At 35.9% G+C, this 25480-nt stretch overlaps 1 protein-coding gene across 1 annotated transcript in view; it reads left to right on the top strand.

The window, feature by feature from the left end:
• Positions 1–23196, top strand: part of LOC120634195 (5-hydroxytryptamine receptor 1-like) — a 192185-nt gene extending 168989 nt beyond the window's left edge. The window contains exons 3-4 of the mRNA XM_039904655.1: positions 18538–19918; positions 21100–23196. Of these exons, the coding sequence (XP_039760589.1) occupies positions 18977–19918; positions 21100–21849 (1692 nt within the window). The 5' untranslated portion in view covers positions 18538–18976 and the 3' untranslated portion in view covers positions 21850–23196. The remainder of the gene's footprint in view (positions 1–18537; positions 19919–21099) is intronic.
• The last annotated feature ends 2284 nt before the right edge of the window (positions 23197–25480 follow it).

The raw sequence follows: 25480 nt of genomic DNA, 5'->3' as shown, positions 1-25480 counted from the left end.
TCGCGGGATATATTTTTTTTGCTATTTGTTTCAATAAAACCTTTATTTTTTTTTTCAAAAATGAGATATTTTTTGGATATAGCAGATACTATATGGCGATGTGTGTATTGTCGTAGTCTCTTCTTCTTGCGGTGCCTCTCCGACTAGCGAAGGTTGGCAGTCAGCTTCGTAAATTCTTGTCTATCTTTCACGAGGCGAAATAATTCTGCTGCACTCGCGATTCCAGTCCACTCTCTGATATTACGAAGCCAGGACTTTTTTCTGCGACCAACGCCTCTTCTTCCTGCAACCTTTCCCATCATAATAAGTTGAAGAAGCTCATATCTCTCGTGCCTTAGCACGTGCCCCAGATATGCAACTATTCTAATCTTGATGGTGAGCAAAAGTTCACGCCGTTGGTTGACGCGTCGCAGAACTTCCTCATTGGATACTTTGAGAGTCCAACTAATGGCTAACATACGTCTGAATGTCCACATTGCAAATGCTTCTATGCGTTTCCTGAGGTCTTCTTTAATAGTCCATATAGCAGTATGGGCCAGATGTAACAATGCAGGAGTCGAATGCGCAAAGGGATCTTAAGTCTGCGGTTGCAGAGTACCTTTTTCATCTTGGAAAAGGTACTTCTAGCTATTTCAATCCGAGATCTAATTTCCTGATCACTGCTCCAGGTATCATTGTCGTAGTATATTTATTTATTTATTCATTAATTTGTATATATACCAACTGGCGGTATAAATATAGTTTTTGGAAACATATCCATCAATAAATTTAATTGATGTATATAATGTAGCGGTTAGTTAAATATAATTCAGAGGCTTTAAAAGCGCTTTAACGCGTTGAAGGCAAAGCTCTTTAAATAAAGATAAAAAAAAAAAAAGTTTATGCTTAGTCGTACAAGAAGTAAGGCCATTTAAATAATTGCAACACAGCCATTTATATCAGCATAAGCTTCCCATTATACATGTGGGTCCTAAGCCGTCAAGTCAAAGGGAACTAACTAATCTTACTTTCGCAGGGACGAGGCTGACCCTTATTTGATACCACGCAAACTCAAAGACAAACTTAATGAACGGATTAAAACTGTCTTGCATATACATTAAAGAAATATACTAATATATTATACCCTAATATGTTGAGTTTGCAGGGCGGTAGTAAATCTCTTTTTACAAATACCACGGGTACCGTCACTGTTTCCGGAAATTTATTGTAGTACTTTAATCATGTACTTAATAACTTGTATATATCATTAATAGTTTTCTCAGGGAACGCCATAAAATGAATTTATATATACAACATTCTTATACTTTTAGTTACATTAATGCACTTTTCTTAAAATGATTTAATTTTTTTTTTAAATTATAGCCTATGTAACTTCGTGATGCTTTAGCTTTATATTGATAAAAAAATGGTTGGAATAGGTCCAGAACTTTGGACCCTTTTTGGTACAACAAACAAACCAAAAAACCTTACCTCTTTATAATATTAAAGTAAAAAGTAAACTACACAACGTGTAACGGAATAAGGAAATACTGTTGAAGGGTGCATAAGTATATTTCATAAGAAAACAACTTGTAAAAATATTAAATCAAAAGAAGCATATTAAAATATTTAATCAAACTTCAAAACATTAAATGTTTACTTATGACAACCCTATTGAAGATAAAAGACCGACACGTGCATAGCACTTACGCTACGCGACGCTTACCTAATAAAATGACAGGAGGCACTTGTTTCTACTTTTACACGTGATGTTAGGGCTGTCAGATTTCTTTCAGTAAAAAACTATTGCAATTGTTTACTTTAAAACTATTATCATTTTGGTGTCCCAGATAAGTCTTAGAGACAGTAAAAGATGTACCTCTAAAGCATCTGAAGTAATTTTTTGGTTTCCATTAACACGTTGTATATTAAAGTCTATAACACTAGGGCTATTCAGGAAAACGCGACCACAGATAGATTTCTGGTTTCCAAAATGTGAAAGCTTCGGCACTATCACGATTGACATATTTACTCAATTGTGAAAAGCTGTCGGGAAAATTTTAGCGTCTCTCGAATTGGAATTCAATACGCTGCAATGTGGCAGTTGATATTCTACGTCGATAATCAAATTTTATATTTCTTTATTGCATTTACCACTGCAGTGCGCATTCAGTATATTGTTTTGAGGAAAAAGAAAGGGTTGAAATTCTTACTAATGTTACAAATGCGAAAGTGAATTTGTTTGTTTGTCCTTCCTACACGTTCTAACTAAGCAACCAAATTTAGTAGTTTTAAAGCTTTTTGTGATAGAACTCGTCTTGGGCCCTACAATAGCCATGCTTATTTCTACCGCTCAGCAGCATTGTTGCGATGCTGTGTTATATATATATATATATATAAATATATACAACACAGCATTGCAACTATACACAGCATGACATACATATGTATATACTAGCTGTTGCCCGCGACTACGTCTGCGTTTGATTTTGTTTTTTGATGTGGCATTCAATTTAGTCGTAGTTCTAAAAAAAATGACAAGTATTAAGTATATTTAAGCCTTAAATGAGGGGTTTGCTGCTGTCCGCTGAGGAGTTCTGTGCTCTATCTCCAACTACATTCATCTAGTGTTGCCCAAATGCAAGAACAAGACGAGACTTAGCCAGTCTTGGTCTTGGTCTTGCGCCAATACACCTGGTCTTGGTCTTGGTCTTGGTCTTGCGCTCCCAGTCTTGGTCTTGGTCTTGGTCTTGCAGCAAGAGTCTTGCAAGTCTTGCAATTACCTATTAGTCTATTACTATTTATTAAAGTTTACTTTAAATCTTAGAAAAACGTTAGAATTGGAACATTGTGAGCTTGAATTAACATAGCCATAGTAAAGATCAAGCAGATTAATAAATAACTGAAGATTTGATAAGAAATTCGAAAAATCAACTGACCTATATGTCGTTTTCCATGGAAGTAACTGTTTCTTAATAAACATTTATGATTTATAAGCTTACATTTGCTAAAACATGTAAAAAAACAAATTAATTACAATAACTTGACTGTATTTTAAAGAACAATACTTATCTGTCTAGAAAGAGATTGAACCCTCAACTTATAAGAAATTTAATAAAAGAGTTTTACGATTTATCATTTATTTGAATAAAAAATAAAATACAACACAAATCAACAGCTTTATCATTAGGTTATGATACTTTATATCAATTCTTTTGACCAAGAATTAATACAAAGTAACCATCTGGCTGACTCATCACTTAACCTATTTCTATGTTTTCTAATTACTAATGATGCTTTAGAAAATAACCTCTCAGCAGGTACTGAAGTTGCAGGTATTGAGAGAAAATCACGGGCCATTTTCGATAAAATCGGATACTCTGTCTCATGCGTCCTCCACCAATCTAAAATCACCAATCTGAAACTTATTTATTCTTTGGAACACCTGTAGGTACTCTTAAAATTCGAAATTATTTTGCATGAATAGTGTCAAATGTTATGATTTCGGCGCGGCGGCAACGATTGTTTTAGATTTCAAAAGAAGCCGCCGGCGCGTGTATCATAACCATGTACTTCCGAAAAGCGGCAAATTTCTTTGAGAAGTAAGTACAAAACCTTTGATGCCGCATTATCAAAGTGCCGATGGTTAAAACATAACTATGCATGCACTCAGTTTGATTTTAATAGATATTTTTTTATTCGCTATGTTTATGGTATTAGTCGTAATGCGCATAGGTCCAGTTTTTCATATTCTTTGATATAGTTTTTTGCGTCTCATAGAATTCCTAAGCGTACCTACCTACCTATACACCGAACTGTTACACCTAACTACTCCGTGAAATAGCGCTAAGTCCTAGCTGCAAGACGCAAGAGTCTTGCAGGCTATGTCTTGTTCTTGCTCAAGTCTTGCACGGTCAGTCTTGGTCTTGGTCTTGCTAAAAATACGCGGTCTTGTTCTTGGTCTTGGTCTTGCAAAAACGCAAGAACAAGACCAAGACTGCAAGACCAAGACTGAATTTGGGCAACACTACATTCATCAGATCAACACAAAGTTTGGGCAAAATTAAATACATACTATAACCTCTATAGTAAAAAAATAAATATTTTTAAATCGGTTATAATTTGTCGGAGTTATGGTGTAAAATAGTCAAACACTTTCATCCCCTGTCCTAAAGGAACCGAGCTTAATGTCGGGATCAAAAGTATCCTATATTACTTCTAACACTTCCAAGAATATGTGTAAACAGTTTCATGACGATCGGTTTAGTAGTTTTTGCGTGAAAGCGTAACAAACAAACTTACATTGACATTTATAATATTAGTAGGATAGGATAGGAAGGATAGGATAGGATAGGATATATATATTATATATATAGTATTATAAATGTGAAAGCGTGAATGTTTGTTACTCAATCACACGAAAACGGCTGAACAGATTTGAATGAAATTTGGCTTGCATGTAGCCTTTGAAATGGAAAAATCCCGTAAAATAAGAGGATTCCCGCCGGAATAAAAAACCTTAATCCACACGAACGAAGTCGCGTGTATCGGCTCGTTTTTACTTTAAAAAAAAAAACGAATCAACTAGATTTGTGGTTTAGACTTAGTTAAAGAGAGTGTGTAGGTAACTTCTCATCCAGGAAAACAAACTGATTTGTATATATTCTTAATAAAAGTGGACGAAGAAGTACAGCTGTTATGTAAATAATATTTTGTAGCGATGATTCTCTGCGGCCTGTCATTTATTTTATCATTTGTAGTGAATTGGGGTGATACGGTGAAGGGCGGGAGCAAATATTTGTATTTGCGTTTAATAATCAAAATAACTGTCCGATGGCCCTCGCGATAAGCAGGTGATTTATTATTATAGCAGTTGATTCATTACATATTATCTGTGCGATTTTTATCATTGGAGCACTTTTTTTTAATAGGCATTATGGCAGTAATAAAGAAACGCTATAATATTGACCATATTACTTTATTTCTTTCGACTCTAAAATATAATTTTTATTAATACATAACTATAACCTAAAATAAACTAATTAAAAACTAAATAAAATCTAAAACTTCCTCGAAACCACCACAGCGAGGCACAGTTCCTAAGATGCTGGCAGCATTGCCCCTTTGGATGGCCAAACTAATTCGTTGGCCAAGGTAACTGCCCGCTCTAGGATCACCGGTAGACTCGATAACCCTTTTCGATAATTCTTTGAAAAGGGCTCTTGCCTCCGGACCCCACGGTCCCAAAGTCTCTACTCCAAAAGGCACAAAAATGAAGCTGCTATCCAGGTTTTCATATTTACGCCTCTTGGCCAGCTCGGCACTGGAAGCAGCCGCACCTACCATTGACGAAGTGGCCTGGATGTGTGATGCAGCTAGGGTTTCAACACAAGTTGCATCCCACAGAAGTGACCTTCCAATATATAATAATAATGTATATATCTAATGATATGTGATTTATTAATACTCCGAAACGCATTATTATTTATATTAGAAGTAAGATTGGTATTTATTTTCAATAAATAAAACTGTAAAATTTAGCGATCCGCCATGACAGTTGAAACGCCGAATTCAAAATTATGACGTCACGTCTATACAGCGTGAAACGGAATTACGAAATACTTTTGAATGGTACATAAGTTAATTTCATAAGGAATCGCCCAGTAAACATATTCAATCAAAAGAAGCCTATTTATTTTTCCATAAAAACTAATTCAAAACATTCGCAGTGTTTACTTATGACAACTCTATTGAAGATAAAATACCGACACGTACCTAATAAAATGTCTGGAGTAACTTGATTTTTTCAAATTCAAATTCGAATTATTTTATTGCATATTACAGGTTCAGGTTGGATAAAATTACAAAGATGAAGTCCCAATGTATATTGCCTCTTTGAGCGTGCAACAATTACAAAGTATTATATTTTGCAGACTAAAGATAATTATTTAAAACTAGTATATTAAATGCCATATTTAAACTAATAATAAAATTCATTAATATTTATTTTACTTTTGCATTTGGTGTTAGGGCTGTAGTTATCTGATTTCTTTCAGTAAAAACTATGGCAATGCCCCATCTACACTCTTACATAACAGAATAATTAAAAAAAACTAAATTTAATCGAAAAAAACCTAACATGAAATGTTAATATGCACATACAAAAAGTTACAAATAAATAAAACTAATATCTAAAAAAAAAAATTCGCTGGAATGAGATACATATTTTGGTCTTACAATAATTATTTGTGAAGCACTCAACTAATTTAATGGTATGCAAAAATTCAAACGTTTTCGCGGGATATATTTTTTTTGCTATTTGTTTCAATAAAACCTTTATTTTTTTTTCAAAAATGAGATATTTTTTTGATATAGCAGATACTTCCGAACATCAAACAGCAGTTTTTCAAAATTAGTCATAATGCCTATTCAAAACAAATTAACCTTTGACTGCGATCTTACCTGTTCTGTGAGGATGGAGTCTTAAACTGTATCTGTTAGTTTAGGGGCACATAATTTTGGGGGTTTAGCAGTTATATTAAACCGATACCTCTTATATATAAATCTGTTATTACAAAATTTGCTCGCTCACAATCGAAGAGTCGTTTTCGAGTATCAAACTCGGTATGGTCAAAGTAAAATGAACCTAATGTCACTCACTATAGAGTCGCAATTGCTGTACTTCTGATTTTTGTTTTAACAACGTTCTGTCAAAAGCCCTAGCGGAAGAATTGTACGCAATTATATGAATCTATATATGAATGAATATGGTCGCTTACTATGGGCTTCGAGGCTTAAAGTCACTCAGCGGGCAATGGAGAAAGCAATGTTGGGAGTAATCAAATAAGGAACGAGGAGATCCGTAGAAGAAACAGAGCTACCGACATAGCTCAGCGAGTCGCAAAGCTGAAGTGGAAATGGGCGGGGCACATAGCTCGGAGAACCGATGGACGTTGGGGTTCCAAGGTGCTGGAATGGCGACCCCGCACAAGTAAACCCAGCGTTGGTCGGCCTCCAACGAGATGGACAGACGACATCAAACGAGCCGCTGGGAGCCGCTGGGAGCCGCTGGAATAAGATAGATTTAACTCTGATGTACAAGTATTTCGACACTCGAAAACTACTCCTACGGTCAGACTTGAGAAAATTCAGAAGTTTGAAATTCCTAGGCATAAATAAACAAAATTGAGATCTAAGGCATAACGTATTCTCCGAGGAACGGAGGTAGACAAGAACTTTTTTAAATATACTTTTTTATTGAGAACCCATTATATAGAAACCACGCAATCTAAAAACACGCAATTAAAACTTCTGTACGCGTTTACAGCAGTCGTTAGTTAGAAGTTACTAACCAACTTTGTATTCATTAAAAGTTTTATAAACCGCCATGTCTTCTAAATCTATGTAAATAAGGAGTTATTAGTTTTTAGGGTACCGTTCCGTTACGGAAGTTACCCTTTTTCTTTTTAATAATACTTGATGTACCAAGCGAATGGCCGAATATTGTAAATGGAGTACGGTCGCGTAAATCCAGAGCAACACTTCAAGGGGAATACCAGGAACACCTCCCACAAAATGTCCACCAACCTAAAGCGAAGGTTTTAAGCTTAAACTATAAAAAAAAGCTTGGGTGTGAATTGCTCTAGCATCATAGCTGAATATAAATTTACTGTCAGATGGTGATAACATAATAATTACCCGGCTAAGTTTGTTGTGGGCTCTTCTTAGACCGGGGCGCGTTTGGAACTCTCGTAGCTTTAGGTTTAAGTTGGCGAAAGAAGTTATCACCGTCCCCTTACAATTATGTAAACATACGTATGAACGCTTCAGAAGTGCCTGTGATAGGCCTACATGAATAAAGAGATTTTGAATTTGAATTTGAATTTAAGCCGCATGTGCCTGTAATTACACCGGCACACAGCATTGCAACAATGCTGCTTAGCGGCAGGAATAAACATGGTAGTACTTCCCCGGACGAGCTCTGTCACAAAAATCTCTAAAGTACTGCTACATCTGGTGACGAACACTGGCTTATTTTTTACAAGAAGAGTGGAGGAGAGAAAAGCTCTTCTCAACCCTTAACCGGCCCACTACAGGGCACGGGTCTCCTTCCACAATGCACAACGCTGGTCCAGTGCGGATTGGTGGACTCAACACACCTTTGAGAACATTATTGGGAAGGCACGCAGGTCTTTACGATCTTTTCCTTCACCGTTGAAGCAAGTGATATTGAAATTTTTAGAAACGCACATAACTTAGAAAAGTTAGAGGTCCGTGCTGCGATTCGAACACGCACCCCCGAAAGTGGATTCGAAGTCATACCCACTGGTCTATCACCGCTTTATAGATATTCTTTATCTTGGTGGAAATCCATCGTTACCCTCTCTATTACGCCATTTACCAGTGGTGGAAACGGTTACTTGGTAGTAGATCTTGCTCACCGCTTAAATGTCTAGCACATCTCTGAAGAAATAAATGCGGAAGATATCTTTTGTGAAGAGTTTTCTTTAAAGAGTAACCTTAATGGCTTAGTAGTGTGATGCGACAAATAAAAAAAATATATATTTGTACCAAGGCGATACATACATCGCCATCCAGCCCCAAAGTAAGCATAGCTTGTGTTATGTGTACTAAGATGACTGTGAATATGAACAATTAACAAAAAAAAAAATAGAACCATAACGCAGACACTAAGAAACATCCATATTCATTTCACCTTGGGCTCAGAAAGAAGGCTCGCTGCTGACTGCGCCAATCGGCCATACTAACCTGAGACTCGATTCCAGGACCAGTGATCCATTGAACATGATCCCCAATCTGGCTATTTTAACAGATACCCCTGTCTAATGTTGATTTATCTAACTGCCGAGCTTAACATTGCCAAGTGGAACATAATAAATTGTCTATTAATGCCATTTTGAATCCTGCTTTCCGCCACAAAATTGCGAGGCGGTTACATTTGTAACTTTAATCGCTTAATTCAGCGTTTCAGCCCACCCGGACAGCTTTAATCCCGGCAAGGCATGCATTATTCATAGATAGGCTCTATGACGTTTTATAAATAGACGGAATATAATCATACGCTCTCCAACGTGTTGTCCGCTGCCTCGTTACGTGTTGGGTTTGCGACGAGCGAAGCACATTCGAAATTTTGGATATTGGATAGAAGCAGGCGTTAATTTGCAGAAATCAATGATATATGTACGGTAGCTATGGTGATACGCTCGACCTTAACAATAGGAAGATCTTCCTCCGAGCGGGTGATCGTGCTCGGGGACCGAGGTCCGAACATTCATTTTTGGTAGTTTCATATATAGGCATTCTTCGTGAACTTCACTAGCGCGATGCAGGATTTTTGTAGCGCCATCTAGTTATGTAATGTGGAGACCGCTACATATAGACCGCTAAATAAAGCTTAATTTGCTATACTCCGCGAAAAGCAGGAGAATCTGTATGATGTAATTTATAATTTCTTCAATCCTTATACTCCACACTAAACAGATCTTCGGCAATGTACCTTAGGAATTTAGTAAAGCAGTGAATAGTAATAGGCCAATGGTGATTAGATACGCAGATGATGATTATGATGATATATTTCTCCCGTTTACTGGGGCTTAGTTTATGCCGGGCAATTACCTTGTTTTAAAATCATCGGGAACCCGAGCAACGCATCTACACTAATACAAACATCGTGGACAGGCTACAAAGCGCACCGAAGCCAAATTTCAATTTAACTTAGTATTCCGAAAGGTTTTTGCCGTTTATATACTCCGTTCTTTACTTAATAACATTCTGGACTGCCTCGTTACACTATTGATTAGAAAGCACGACTTGGGTTTTTTAAAATGGATCGCAGGGTTTATCCGCGAAAACTAGAAATACCTGTACGGTACAATCCCTTATTTCTTAAATATTTACAAACCACTAGCAGTGTACAGGGTGTATTACACCTAATTATTAATTAGTTTTGTTGGAATTGCTTACTAAATTGTTCTCGATATCGATGCATAGACGCACACACATTAACTTGATTATCCTGTAGGATTCTATAGTAAAACGCCAGTTTTGTGTTTTACATTCAGCATAGTTTAACTGATATTGGAAAATCTGTTCTTAGCCATTTTCGGTTTTTCGGTACGGGATTCAAGGCCAATAAAAAACACTGATATTAGTCTAGTACCTAGATTAATTTCTTAAATAAATAATATCGGAAAACGTTATTCCATTACTTCATGAATAATGAAACTGTTTTATTTTTTTTTTTTTTTAAATTGAATTTTATTCGTGTATACCGGAGCCGACTCGGACAAAATTTGAATTCCATTTAGTTATGTGATGAGTTTTTACTGTAAGCAGAAATTTTTCACTCCGTACTTTGGTCACAAATCATGCCTACTGTGTTGGTTTTTATTGTTAGAAAACAAAATACAGACAGAAAGATAGACTACCTCTATGGCGGAGTGGTGAGTGCTGTCATCTTATAAGTAGGAGGGTCACGGTTCACGATCACCGTCAGGGACAATTTGGGAATTTAATTTTTTTGGATATTATTTGTTTCTTTAGTTGTACACCACATGCAGTGAAAGATATATACAAGAAAACAGAAAAAAAATAGAAGCAGAATACAAAAGGCGGCCTCTGCCAGGAATCCTTAGAATTAGGAAAAAAAGAGGACAACAAACCGCAGGTGGTATTTCTTCTGGTTTGATCTGGTGGGAGAATCTCAGGCCGCTCATATATGTATATATATAACATGTGTTATTGTTTTGACGGCTGATTGGTGCAGTGGGCAGCGTCCCTGCTTTCCGAGTCCAAGGCCGTGGATACGATTCCCACACCTGTAAAGTGTTTGTGAAATGATAATGAATGTGAATGAATGAATGAAAACACTTTTATTGTACACCACATAAACATATAAAAAAAAATATGTAAAAATATTAAATAAATGAGGTTCAGTGGATGGATTTTTATCTGTATATTATAAGTATTTATTTATATTATACATTAAAATATTCATCAGTCATCTTAGTTCACAAGTTCACTTACTTTGGGACTAGATGGCGATGTGTGCATTGTCTATATATATATGTGTGTGTGAATATATATATATAATAATGTAACAATCTATTTGTGTATATATTGTTACATTTTAATTTGATTACTCATGAATTTATGTTGTATATATAAATGTATTGGTATAACCCTTCCGTTGGGAGAAGCCTATGGCCTAGCAGTGGACTGTTATAGGCTATATTTGATGATGATATAGGTATATGTTATATGCATAAGAAGTAAAAACAAGATTGTCCAAATAATATATATATAGATAAATATATATAAAATAGATATATAGATAAAACATAAATATTCGTCGTCTAGTCCCTGAAAACATCGTGTAGATTCCACCGCACCTCAGATTCAAACAAAAGCGTGTGACCGAAAAAGCGTGGATTTCTCTAATCATAAATCTAAAGAAAAGGGAAAACCTCGAAGACAAGTCCCTTTGACCGCGGCGTGGTTTGAGGAGATAAAAATGTCTTCGTGTTTTTGGAACTGGAAATAGACCTATTTTTCCTTGTCCGAAACTCGCTATCCTGCTATTTTAACTTAGTTGGCAAAATGTTTTTTTTTTTTTTATTCTACTACAAGTGATGATGCTATCTAAGATGGTAACGGGCTAACCTGTAAGGGATATGACAGTTATATTAAATCATACCCCTAATCGGTTACTACGGGAGAACGTAACGGAACGATAAAACGCGTGGCGGCATGCCTTTGTTGGAAGGTTGGCAAGTAGCCCCGGCCTAAGCCTCTCAAAAAAAAATTAAATATTCATTTATTTCAAGTAGGCCTAATATAAGCACTTTTGAAACGTCAAGTCTGTCTGTGTGTAGTGACTCTGCCACCGGTTCGGAAGGCAGATTCTATCGAGAAGAAGCCGGCAAGAAACTCAGCAGTGGCTCTTTTCCAATATCAAAAATTTACATTTTACATGATTTCTCACCAGAGAAAATTCAAAAATTATAAATTCCCAAATTAACCCCGCCGTAGATCGAGTCTGGGACAACATATCGACCCAGACTGACAGACCTAAGAACGGGTTAAGAATGATGCTATTTATATACCCAGTGAAACAATTCACAAGGGTATATAAGTTGTGTATGTATTGTATTTTTATTCGGGCCTTGTTTCATATGTATACAGTATTCGAACATATAGTTTTAAAATAAATCTATGAACATATATATAAAGTATATATATATATATATATAATTTTTATCAAAGTGTTTTACCTACATTTGGAGGAATTTTGTAAATTAATAAATCTTAAAAGGCATATAAAAATTTAGAAACCGACAGGATTTGAAACTGCGACACTGGTAACGCGGCCTGAGCGCTTTACGACTACACTATTAATCTATGGCTCTCATTTGAAGTTAATATAAATATTATTATATATTAAGTTTACGAATGTGGTTATCGCCATCATCTCACTACCGTGTGGTTCTTATGTACGCATCAAAAGTGCCACCTGTGGGCCTACTTGAATAAAGATATTTTTGACTTTGACTTCGACTTTATATGCCCTTGTTATCTCCCATAGGGACTGTGGCGCCATTTATAGGAAACAATGAGAAAATGCATAAGTATAGCTCATGGGAAGCGTGCGGTGACGATGACGCGAGTTCCACGCTTTTTGTTCACCAAAAAAGTGCTAAACGAACCTAAAGAAGTTTTCATTTCTAAATCCAATATAACAAATAAATACGAATAATCCCGCATAGAATTAGGCACATGTCTTACTGCCGACGATGAATTCGAATCGAGTAGAGCTAGAAAGTTCACGGGCAGTGGGAAGCGAGTGTGCAGTTCCGATGGTTTGGACGGCCTATTTGCGCAGTAGGTTGTGGACCCTGCTTTCTAAGTCTAAATCTATGGTTCGATTCCCACAACTGGAAAATGTTTGTGTGGTGAATATGAATGTTTTTCAGTGTCTGGACGTTCATCTATATATTATTAGTATATATAAAAATATTCATCAGTTATCTTAGTACCCATAACACAAGCTACGCTTACTTTGGGCCTAGATATATTTATTTATTTACTTATTACTTTTTTCGCTGGTCTATAACCGGGTATGTCTGGTCGTTTATCTATATACTATTAGTATATATAAAAGTATTCATCAGTTATCTTAGTACCCATAACACAAGCTACGCTTACTTTGGGCCTAGATATATTTATTTATTTACTTATTACTTTTTTCGCTGGTCTATAACCGGGTATGTCTGGTCGTTTATCTGTATATTATTAGTATATATAAAAGTATTCATCAGTTATCTTAACACAAGTTACGCTTACTTTGGGGTTAGATACATTTATTTATTAGTTTTATCGCTGGGCTGTGAGCGAGTGTGTGACTGCGATTTGCCTTTAGTTGATCCCTCGGCGTGAGTTCTGCCTATATTATGAGAGATGAGTGCAGAGCGGCCTGCATCTAAAAAACCTTGTTTATTAGGAATTCATTAATCGTGTAGTATAGTTAGTCGCTTTCTCGTCAGCGGTGAGACAAGTGCCTAAACTTCACCGCAAACATTATATAACCGGTGTACTTTGATTTATCAACCGTAGCGGATACAAAAGATTCATGACGCAAAATGTAGATTTATGTATTTTTCGCTCGCTCTTTTATTAGTTTTTATGAATAGTCTGTCTCGATTTAGAACAATAGCAGATTCGTTGGTCACGAACGTCAAAAAACGTTTAAGGTGTGTAGCTCTAAGGCTGGACGCATACTTATTTCCTGGTGTGAGATTTTCTACTTATGGAATCGAAACAACGCTTGTTAGCGACAACCCATAACTATACATAAGCCGCATCGGTTTATGCATAGTCATCGGCGAAGATGATTGTTGAGATTGTTTAATTTATTTTCATACATTTCTTGTAGTCACTAGACGTTTCCAGGTGCCTTTCGATTGTCCCATGAAAAGCACCTAACTTTTTAGTAATTCGTTACTCAATAAAATATCTTACGCAAGCAATTTGTTTCATACAGATTGCTTGCGTAAGATATTTTATTGAGTTGATTAGAATTTGTACCATAGAACAAATTTATTAATATATAATGAGGATGCTCCGGTTTCGGAGCGAAACGTGCGTAGAGGGTACATTGCCGAAGATCTGTTTGGTGTGGAGTATAAGGATTTAAGAAATTATAAACTACACCATACAGATTCTCCTGCTTTTCGCGGAGTATAGCAAATAAGGCTTAATTTTCATGATATATCATGGATTTCCGCAATGTAACGCCTGCTTCTATCCAATACGTCAATAATTATTGTAAAACAAAAGCAACAGCAGTAGCTCACGCGATCTAAGCCGGCATATGTGCGGCTATCCTTAAGAAGTAACTCAGCAGAATTGTTAGCAACGTACGACAGTTATCATTCAGGTTAATAGCCTATGTCCATGTACGTATGTTATCTAATGGGCAGTTTATGTACGTACGTACCAACGCCATAATGAAAATGTTTTTATAGCGGCGAGACTATTAGCGATTTGCATCTATTCTTTACCCGACGACCTCATCATTTGTAGCCCATCAATATTCCACTGCTTCTCACAGGCCACATTGATCAATAGATTTTATTAACTTAAGCACAAACCCACCATGCTGTTTCAAAGTAGCGTGGTGGGCTTGAATATTACTTGATAGAAAAACACAACAGCTAACAATTAATTACTGGTCCGAACCGGGTATTGCACCGCGGACGTCGTGATCCGTTGTCCATGTAGTGACATAAGTCATAATACACTGACATAAATCACTACATTGCAGTGTATTATGTCTGGTTAAATTCCTCTCCCATATAAAAGGGAGGCATGTGCCAAGAAATGCGGAATGAGTAGGCTGAGGATGATAAGAGACCGGTACCACATTTTAAGGGGTGGTGATGACCAAATCAGTGCCGTGCACTGGGTTTCTTACCAGGGTATGCATACAGTAGGATAATTGCATGAAACGGCCAAAATTCCCCTCTAATACGACTTATGTAAAATAATTTGGGTATGCACTGCTTTTGCACATGTATGAAGTGCACGCCACTGGACCAAATAATGAGGTACTGTTACCCTTGTCTTGCATCCCTCTCTTTTTTGACAAAGGAGACCTTTGCAAAGAAGTAACCAATCGGCACGGGTCTCGTTTCAGAATGGAAAGGTCTTAGGGCGTATTCCATATGACCATGTGTAGATTAGTAAACCTTTCACGCCTTTGAGAACTCTCAGGAGATGAAGAACTCTCAGGCATGCAGGTCTCGTCATGATGTTTTCCTTCAACGTTATAGCGATGTTTAATTTCTTAAAAGGAGGCTGAAGTCTTACCCACAACGCTCTCACTGCTTTAGCAAGACATTGATATGCTAAAAATGATGAATTTGGGAATATCGAGATAAGGACGATATCGCGTGTCAAAGGCTATATGACGCCATTACAAATTCAATATGGCAAACGTAAGACAGTTATCATTCATGTTTCGAATACCCTACACCCAAAGATTAACTAATGCGTAATAAAATTTCGAGACATGATTCGTGGTTTGTACGTACGCCATCATGGGAATGCTTTATTTTGTGCCCATCAAAAACACGTTTGACATCTTTATGCAGTGTTCCAAATTTTATGGCGAGACGATTAGTGATTTGCATGAATTATTATTATAATTACTGCTTGAATCCCTTTTGAGACTTTGTCGAATGTTGTTTGCTACATTTCGTTAATAAATAAATGAATATACTAACTACGACATTACACACATAGCCATCTAGTCCCAAAGTAAGCGTAGCTTGTGTTATGGGTACTAAGATAACTAATGAACATTTTTTATGAATAATATACATAAACACTTATAATACATAAATAAACACACAGACATTGAAAAACATTCATGTTCATTACACAAATATTGTCCAATTGTGGGAATCGAACCCACGGCCTTGGACTCAGAAAGCAGGGTCGCTGCCCACTGCGCCAATCGGCCGTCAACATAGCATAAATAGTTTTGTTTTATTTTTGCCGTGACGTCATAAGGTTCCCAGCTGAAAATCAGTGTCCTGCTTTTTACCTGTTTGTTTAAACCCCCCCCTAAAGGGGGAGTTACCCAAACTAAAAACTACCACGGCATGACTCTCTTCTTCGCTTTGTTAGACGCTCAGGGAACAAACTATCCGTACCTATCCGTTCTGAGTGGCACTCTTGTATTAGGATAACATATGCTGTTTGTAACACTAAACATGAATACCAAAATGTATTTAATTTATTTCAACCTTAAATTATTATTTTTTACTTATTTAAGGATTTAAATTTAACTAGCGTTGTAATTTCCACTTGTTTGTAATTTTTTTTAATTTAATCTTATTTCTGAACGAGATGATCGGTTTTCACTGATTGGACCCTACCTGGAAGGCTGTGAGTTTTGGCGAGAGATTTGGGTTTTTTTCTTCTTGGATCGTTCTCTGAAGGGTCAGGGGGTAAAATGCGCGGTTGTAAAGCATAAGTTCAGGTTGTCATAGTTTATAAAGTAAATTAATTAAGTGATATTTTTACGGTACGTTTATTTGCATCCTTCCGTGGCCTCATCGCTATCCTACTACAGTTCTAATACATACTGGTTTTAAGCGGTGATAGCCCAGTTAGCAGGACTTCTACTTCACTTTCGGGGGGCCGAGTTAATTACGTTTTCCCTGAGAGTTCATCCAGTTCAGTCCATAATGTTCTCAAAAGGTGTGGAGTCCACCAATCCGCACTGGGCCAGCGTGGTGGACTACGGCCTTAATCTCTTCTCATTGTGGGAAGAGACCCGTGCCCTATAGTAGGCCGTTTATTATTTTATTTGTGGTGGATGTCTCTTAATCCCTTTCTCCCATGAGAGACCACAACGTCCATTTGTTCTCCGAGCTATGTGCACACGCCATTGTCTCGGGAGCTAAATCTGTTGTAAAGTTTTAGTAACTCCTAATGCCATCCACTTGAAATTAGTTTGGCTTGAAAGCAGTTTGGTTATATAACCTGTTTTTTTAATTATATTCATTTTTCTCAGGTCTAATTATAACAAACGGAAAGAAAAATATTGTCATTGCGAAAGGGCATAAAGTGGGAGCGTCGAAAATGTTAAGAGGGGTTACCAGGTCAAGTGGATCACATGAAACCGCTCAATTTTAACGTTCTATATTTCTTTCATATTGACCTGAAAGACTGAATGAACGACTGTTTTAGTTTTTGACTAAAAAAATTGCAAACCACACTTAACACCGAAGTTAGGAATAGTGAAATTTAAAAAAAAAACAGTTTGCAAAATCAAAAAGCTCAAATATATTATTATTATATATATTTTATTTATTATTAAGTGATAATAATAATTAAATATATTATTATTAGCACTATTTTACCTCCACATTTAATTTAGAAATCAGAAATTCATCAAATAACTACTACAATTTTCCTTCGCAGGTAGGAAACTTTTAATGAACGAGTTAGATTTGCTATTTTTTTAATTTTCTTGTGTTTAACAACGTAGTGTTTGTATCCTCATTACCGGCAACCGTGTTTACCGGCAACGTAGTCTTTACAAACTGATTGTTTTACGCTTGTTTTAAATTTTAATCTATGATCAGAATCAAAGATAATTTAAAACAATTTTAATTATAATGAAATTTTATAACAGCTCTTTTTGTGTTCAATTATTAACGTTAATTGGATGAAACGCGACGCCCCTGTAATTTTAAATTTCATTACAGGAATTTAATTTTCCTTGCTAACAATCATGATGAATATACGTACCTAAATTGGCGAACAGATTTCTCCGAAAAAATTTTAATTACAGCTTTATTTTAAATTTTAGTAGCAGTAGTGGAGATTTTGTTACAGGCTCGTCCGGGGAACTACTACCATACTTATTTCCGCAACCAAACAGCTTAACTGTGTTCTGGTCTGAAGGGAATAGTTACCTTTGTACAGGCACATGTGGATTTACACCTACGCCTCTAGTACAATGACGGCAATTTGTAGGACATGTTGGTCTATTTATAGGCAATGGTTTCCATTTACCATCAAGTAGACCATCTGCTCGGGCCTTCAATTATTGCTAAATCAAAATAAATAAATAGATATACTACGACAATGCACACTTCGCCATCTAGCCCCAAAGTAAGGGTAGCTTGTGTTATGAGTACTAAGATGACTGATGAATATTTTAATGAATAATATACATAAATATTTATAAAATACATATAAACACCCAGACATTATTCGCCGTGCAAACGGGCATAAGAAAACTAACCGCAAGGATCTCGTGAAGCTAAAAATAGTAAATTATTTGAGAGAAAAGAAAAGATTTTTCCCACAAGCGCAGTTTTTATCGAAATCAGAATCAAAACAAACAGACTTTGCAATGCGATAAAAAGAAAGATTTCTGATTTCACTTGATACTGTTTTCTTTCTTGAACTCGTAGTGGCTTTTAAGAAACATTTTTAAAGCATCGTTTCTTTTCTTTTCAGATCGGAAATTTTCTTCACCAGCCGCTGACACTAATGAAGCAATCCACTGGCGGGATATTGAACTAGAAGCCACTCCAAACGGTTTTCCACAGCAATAAAACAACACGCGCCGACCAAAGACTGCAACAAAAAAAACCAAACCCTATTAACCGATAGAAAAAGAACATTTTCCCCCAACAGAAATATACAATCCAATGGCTCTGCTTGGAATTGAAAGGACAATCCAAGCGATATGTCAATTAAAGCACATTCTCGATCGTAATCAATTACGCCATTCGAAAAGGAAACAACTTCATGACGAAGTAGTTTTTCAAACTTGACTTACATTACGATCGGGTCTTAATTTGAGTGACTCAGATAAAATAAACAAAATAGTAAACCCGATGAATGGTAACGATAAGAGAGCGGGAATAATCATCACCGAGGCCTCACCACTCGTATGGCGGCTCAAAATCATAATTCTTACTGTTCACGGCCTGGCTTCGTTACTTTACCTTCGTGTCTTCTCATACTCGTCTCTTTTTTATTACTAGCAGGCACGGCATCCTCAGTCGAGTTCAACGACACAGATCTCAATACCACCGACCCAAATACAACGTTGTACGACACAAATTCGACATCACTTAAAAATCTGCACATAAAGCATACGAAATATTCTACTTTAGTGACTATAATTTTGGCGATAATCTTCCTGATTGTCATATTCGGGACAATAGTTGGGAATATATTAGTTTGCGTTGCCGTTTGCTTAGTGAGGAAATTGAGGAGGCCTAGCAATTATCTGATAGTGTCACTAGCTGTTAGCGATCTCTGCGTAGCGGTCATGGTAATGCCAGTAGCGATGGTTTATGATTTAATGGGAACTTGGCCGTTCGGGACGGTCATTTGCGACTTCTGGGTATCCAGCGACGTTTTGTCCTGCGCTGCGAGTATTCTCAACCTGTGTATGATATCAGTTGACAGATATTACGCAATAACGAAGCCATTGGAATATGGGGTGAAAAGAACGCCCAAACGAATGATTTTCTGCGTCTTCATAGTATGGATGAGTGCAGCATTAATATCGTTACCGCCATTATTATTGTTGGGTAATGAGAAGACAGAGACTTCATGTTCGGTCTCCCAAAACCAGGGGTATCAAATTTATGCGACATTCGGCTCATTTTATTTACCACTGGCTGTGATGGTCGTGGTGTACTATAAAATTTTTAGTGCTGCGAGGAAAATTGTAAAAGATGAAAGGCGTGCGCAGTCTCATCTAGAAACGCATTGCTATTTGGAAATAAATGTCAAGAATGGTGGTGCAGCCGAAGCTAAACTTCTGGGTGCTCAGCCTGTTCAACCACCGACAAGAGGTTCTACTGGTAGCACAAACACAACGGTGAGCTATAGTTTAAAAAACCACAAATGACCTTCGTACTATACAATAAAAATAACACGTTGAACGTAGTGAATATCATAATTCAGCATCACTGACTTGCATGTGGTCCTTAGTTAAATATTTAAGCAAAACTTTAACACATTATAATATTTTTTTCTAAACAATTGAAATAACACGTTGTACGTAATGAATATTATAAATCAGCATCACCGATTTGCATGACGTGCTTAGTTAAATGTTTAAGCACAACTTTTACACATTATTATATTTTTTATCATACAATTAAAATAACACGTTGTACGTAATGAATATCATAATTTAGTACACTGATTTGCATGCGGTGCTTAGTTAACTATTTGAGCATAACTTTTACACAATATTGTATTTATTACTAAACAATTAAAATAACACGTTGAACGTAATGCATATTATAAATCAGCATTACTAATTTGCATGTCGTGCTTTTTTAAAGGTTTAAGCATAACTTTTGCACATTATTACATCTTTAAATAACATTACAAAGTAAATGATTTAAAGGTGAAGCTGTTTGTTATCCAAATAAATGAATATGAAAAAGCTCAATAAAGAGTCGTCTCATAATATCAGTAGTTTATCTTTGTAACACACAACAAAAAGTAAAATTGTTGCGATTACCATTCTTAACAATAAAATATAAGGTTAATAGTATCATTGTTTTAATTGAAACTCCATTCTTTCAATAAAGTGTAGAGGAACCTGAAATACCTCTTAAGAGTAGCTAATATTTGTGTCTGAAAAAAAAATGTTTACTTGTCTTAAAAGTTCATCTACATTAAAATCTCACTGCTGGGGATTTATTTCGTCTTTTATAATTATACATATATAGAGCTTAGAACAATCACGTTATTGCAGTGCTGGTTAAGAGAGCTAAGGCAGGTTAACACAAATGACTGAGACAGATGGCATAATGAGTTTTCCGAACCAGAGAGGAATAGTGTAGGCCATGTTCGAATCTTAGAAATCATCTCGTTGCAAACTTGGATCACCGCTGTTTTGTGTAACCGTTTTGAGGCATCGCAAACTACGAACTAGTTTTTACTCAGTATCCTTAATCTCAAGTATAACTGTTTACTTGTTTTTGTGTGTTTGTATTATCAGTATCACTGTTAATTAATCTAAATTTTCCTTTATCTTTGTTACAGTGTAGTATAGATAAAACGGAAAGTGCCATTGGTAGATGCTTCACGGGGCAGCGGAAATCAAACGAGTCACAATGCCCAATGTTACAGCAACAAGCACCAAAAACACCCACAAAACCAATACATACCATTAACAGACCAAACTCCCAATTGGCTCCAATGCCGGAAATAAGGCACCCACCTAAGGAGAGAAGAAGACTATCCTCTGAGAGTAGTAACAAATTAACGACGAGCAGAATCCGATCATCACTATCAAATTTTGCTCAAAAGAGTCACTTCGCCAAAGATCTCTTACAACCTACGCACTCTCCACACCAGAAGAAGCTGCGGTTCCAGCTGGCCAAGGAGAGGAAAGCTTCAACAACACTCGGCATAATAATGTCAGCTTTCATAATTTGCTGGCTGCCCTTTTTTGTACTTGCACTAATAAGGCCTTTTGTGAAAGAGGACACTATTCCAGATGCTGTGAGTGCTCTTTTTCTGTGGTTAGGCTATTTGAATAGTCTGTTGAACCCAATTATTTACGCTACTTTAAACAGAGACTTCAGAAAACCATTCCAAGAGATTCTCTTCTTCCGGTGTTCCAACTTGAACCACATGATGCGTGAGGAGTTTTATCACAGCCAGTACGGGGGTCCAGATCAACACTACTGTGTCAATAATTCATCTAAAGCTCCCAATTATGATGAGGGCGTTGAAATAGTTTCGGCTGTGGATAGGGAAGAGACTAGAGCGTCTGAAAGTTTTCTATGATTGTCAATACCCGAGGTCGTTTGTCGTGACCTGGATACTGTGATCTAATTAAGACTAAACAAAAAACAGTGTATAAGTGCAAAAACTAATCATATGGTTAGAAAATTGGTATGAACAATAACTGCAAATGGTATATCGATTAAACTAGTCGTCAACTTAACTCTGTCTGTAAACCTTCTTTTCACATACTCGTAACATTCGGTCCGGAAAGTTGACTTGTAAATATATAACAAGTGATAGGTTTCATAGAATTAATATTATAACATTGTAAGTGTAGACAATCATTATATTGTACCAGTTATAGTCCAGTCACTGAGTGATTTTGCCTTACAAAATGCTGGGAAGCAATTTATGTAGTTGAAGTGATGATTCTCATAAAAAATGCGAGTTTTTTTTTATTTCATCAGTTGAGCAATGCTGAATGAAAGGTTGTGTTAACTTAGTTGATGCTTGATGCTTACCTACATCGATCTTTTTAAAGTACTTTTAATATAAGCCTAAGTATTATATATTTTAAAATTAGAAGATTCGAGTAACATTGTTATTTGTACACAAGATGAATTTTTCTAAACCAGATTTTTTATAAGAATATGTGTCTCTTGATAACTAGCATGTCCGATGGAAACAATAATGGTGACTAGGTTGGAGCGCTTGACTTCAAAACTTACTTACTCTTACTAAAGTTACAGCAATCCGTATTCATCTTTACTGGGAAGACTACGAGTCGCTAGTCAGCCGTAACATTTCACGAAAATTTTTTTCCGACTTAAGAAGATTTTACTTCAATAATTTTCAAGTATAAAAAAATGTATAAAATAAATCGATCTCAAATTCTTTTCTAACTACCCAAGGAGTGAAAGAATCACTCATACATATCGAATAAATGAAAAAAATATTTCTATGATAATGCTTCCAAACATCGTCTACATTTTACTGAGCAAGTATGCTCTAGATAAGTTATAGGTAGTAGTTTATTGCTCAATGCTCAGGAGACGAAATACAGCAACGGAAGTTTTGTTAATTAAGTCGAATAGTTGTCATAAAAATAATGCGGGTGGACAAAAAAATCAGTATAAATTTTACTCAGAAACGCACAATTGCTCTGTAAACGATGTAGGCGTTCCACCGAAGATAAACAAGTTTGAGCTAAGTTTAAAGATAAAGGATCGATATTTGAGGAAAAATATTACATTTTGTGTCAATAATATAGAGTTTAACATCCCGTACTTTGTATTCTCCATAATTAAATGTAATATAAGCTGAACTTACTTATTTGCGTCGGATCACGCTCGACTGTTTCTTGTCAAAGCAGTTTATTCGAGTTTCACCCTACTTAAAACATCAGCATCATCATCATCAACACCACCCCCCCCCCCCCAATAAGAAGGGGTTAAGGCAACTTTAAAACATAATTAACCCATAATTTTTGTAAAAAAACTTTTTAAATCTCCATTGACTGGACTGTAATAATTGTCAAAGATATTCTTTAATGTAATTAAAGTTAATGTATATTTCAGAATGACCAAAGAGTCCTATAAAAAAGAATTTATGAGGTTAAATAATATGTTGTGAATTTATTAAAACTTGGTATTAATTTGTATTATATTGTTATGAGTGATACTGGTGTTGACTTAGTTGAACACAAATCCTGAACTAAACCAATCTGGCAAACCTTAAAGTAGTGCTAACCTTTTCCAAGTGTTTCTTGGTAAAAGGGATAGAAATAGTAAGCTCAAACTAATTTAGTATGGGCTTTGTGGACATCTGAATAAACACCATTGTACTGACAAGCAAAAGGAGCCAGTATTGTAATACATGTGATAGTAGATATAGTGCTGTGTGTTGTTTAATATAATTTGTAGTGCTTTTATAATACGCATAATATTAGTTTACCCAAAGATTTTGTACGTAGATATGCACAAATACCGAGAAATTACGTCACTACTCTGTACACGTGGCCATCTCTTTTAGTAGCGTATCTTAAAATATCAAATAGGTGAGATCACGCATTTTACGCACCAACTTGGCTAATGTGATGTGGATTGGCGATATATATACTAGCTGTCCCGGCGAACTTCGTGCCGCGCATCATATTTTTTTGATGAATGTTATTATTTTAATACTTATTATCCTATTCCGGTCTAAGAGGAATCCAAAAATAAATAATATCATAAAAATTGGTCCAGCCGTTCTTGAGTTATAAATGGTGTAACTGATTTTTTATGTCAACTCAGACGGGAACGCTGCCGAACGGGATAAACAGTATCCTATGTCCGTCTCCTGGCTCTAAGCTACCCACCTACCAATTTTCAGCCATATCGGTACAGCCGTTCTTGAGTTATAAGTAGTGTAACTAACACGACTTTCTTTTATATATATAAGATATATATATATATATATTAAATATATATGTTATATATTGAATACATATATGTATGTATACATTTATATCTGTTGTGTTATATATTAAATATTTATATATATATAATTAAACTTTGTACGTTTTCATGTCTCGGCATTTCCGCTCGCGCTCTACTCCACTTACACAGTCCGTAACAAAAGCGTTAAACCTGTTCTTAAAAATGAAATGTCCGTTTAGAGGTAAATATTTATTTTAATTACGAGTATCAAGCTTATATTTCAAATGCAACTGCGAAATGTCTTGCCGGCTTCTTCTCGGTTATCAGGCATTATCAGGCATTATCAGGCATTATCAGGCATTATCAGGCATTATCAGGCATATACAAGAGTGCGTATAAAGTAGGTAAGTGCTACTTCATACGCATATTAATTCATTTTGATATTTTAATTTTAAACTCAATATCAAATCTCTCTTGAGCGATAAGGCCGTCTTCTTTTTCTTCTTATAAATCTTATATCTTATGTGCGTAATAATTACTTCAATCAACAAATCAATCGATTTGTCGTAGTAGTAAAGTAGTTCAAGTATGTCTGACGTTTCAAGAGTGCTTATATTAGGCCCACTTTCCTACCGCTTCTAAATATACCGGTCACCTGTCATTAGTTGAGTGAGTTCCCACATTTTCAGGAGGACAGATCGTTTTTTTGTACTACTTATGTAATAATCCGTTTTCATTTGTCAAACGTGAGTGCATATCTACAATGATTTAATCTTTAATGTTGCCACGCTATCATTGCCTGTATTTAGTATACGATATTTTTGGTTTATTAATGATATGAATGTATCTGTGTTTAAAATACTATGTACGGATTAATTGGCACTGCCAGCTAAATAGACGTAAGTTAAAATAAATACCTTCGTGAAGATTTTCACATTTGAATATGGATTAATTTATTGGTGTACCTCAGCGTCTATAGAATTAATAGTTTGTCATTTGGACAATAAGTTTTGTACATTCATCATCATTACATGTAGTTTAAGGGAATCGGTTTTAGTTTTATCATGTTTTTTTAACTCTATTTAAACCGCAATGTGCAATTTTATCTTAATTATTTTTGTTAGTGAGATTTAATCTAATTGAAGCGAAGCTTCTTTAAGCACTTTCAAGACGTTAGGGGATCGGGGTCTAATTCACTTAAAGTGAAACAAGCAAGCTGCTTGTCGTAACGCCCAAACATATAATAGCTATGGGAAAAACAAGTTGTTTAA

This window comes from Pararge aegeria, chromosome 23, assembly GCF_905163445.1.
Source record: "Pararge aegeria chromosome 23, ilParAegt1.1, whole genome shotgun sequence".
NCBI classification, from domain to species: Eukaryota; Metazoa; Arthropoda; class Insecta; order Lepidoptera; family Nymphalidae; genus Pararge; species Pararge aegeria.
The sequence above is the reverse complement of the archived record's forward strand: the minus strand, read 5'-3'. Positions and strand labels throughout refer to the sequence as shown.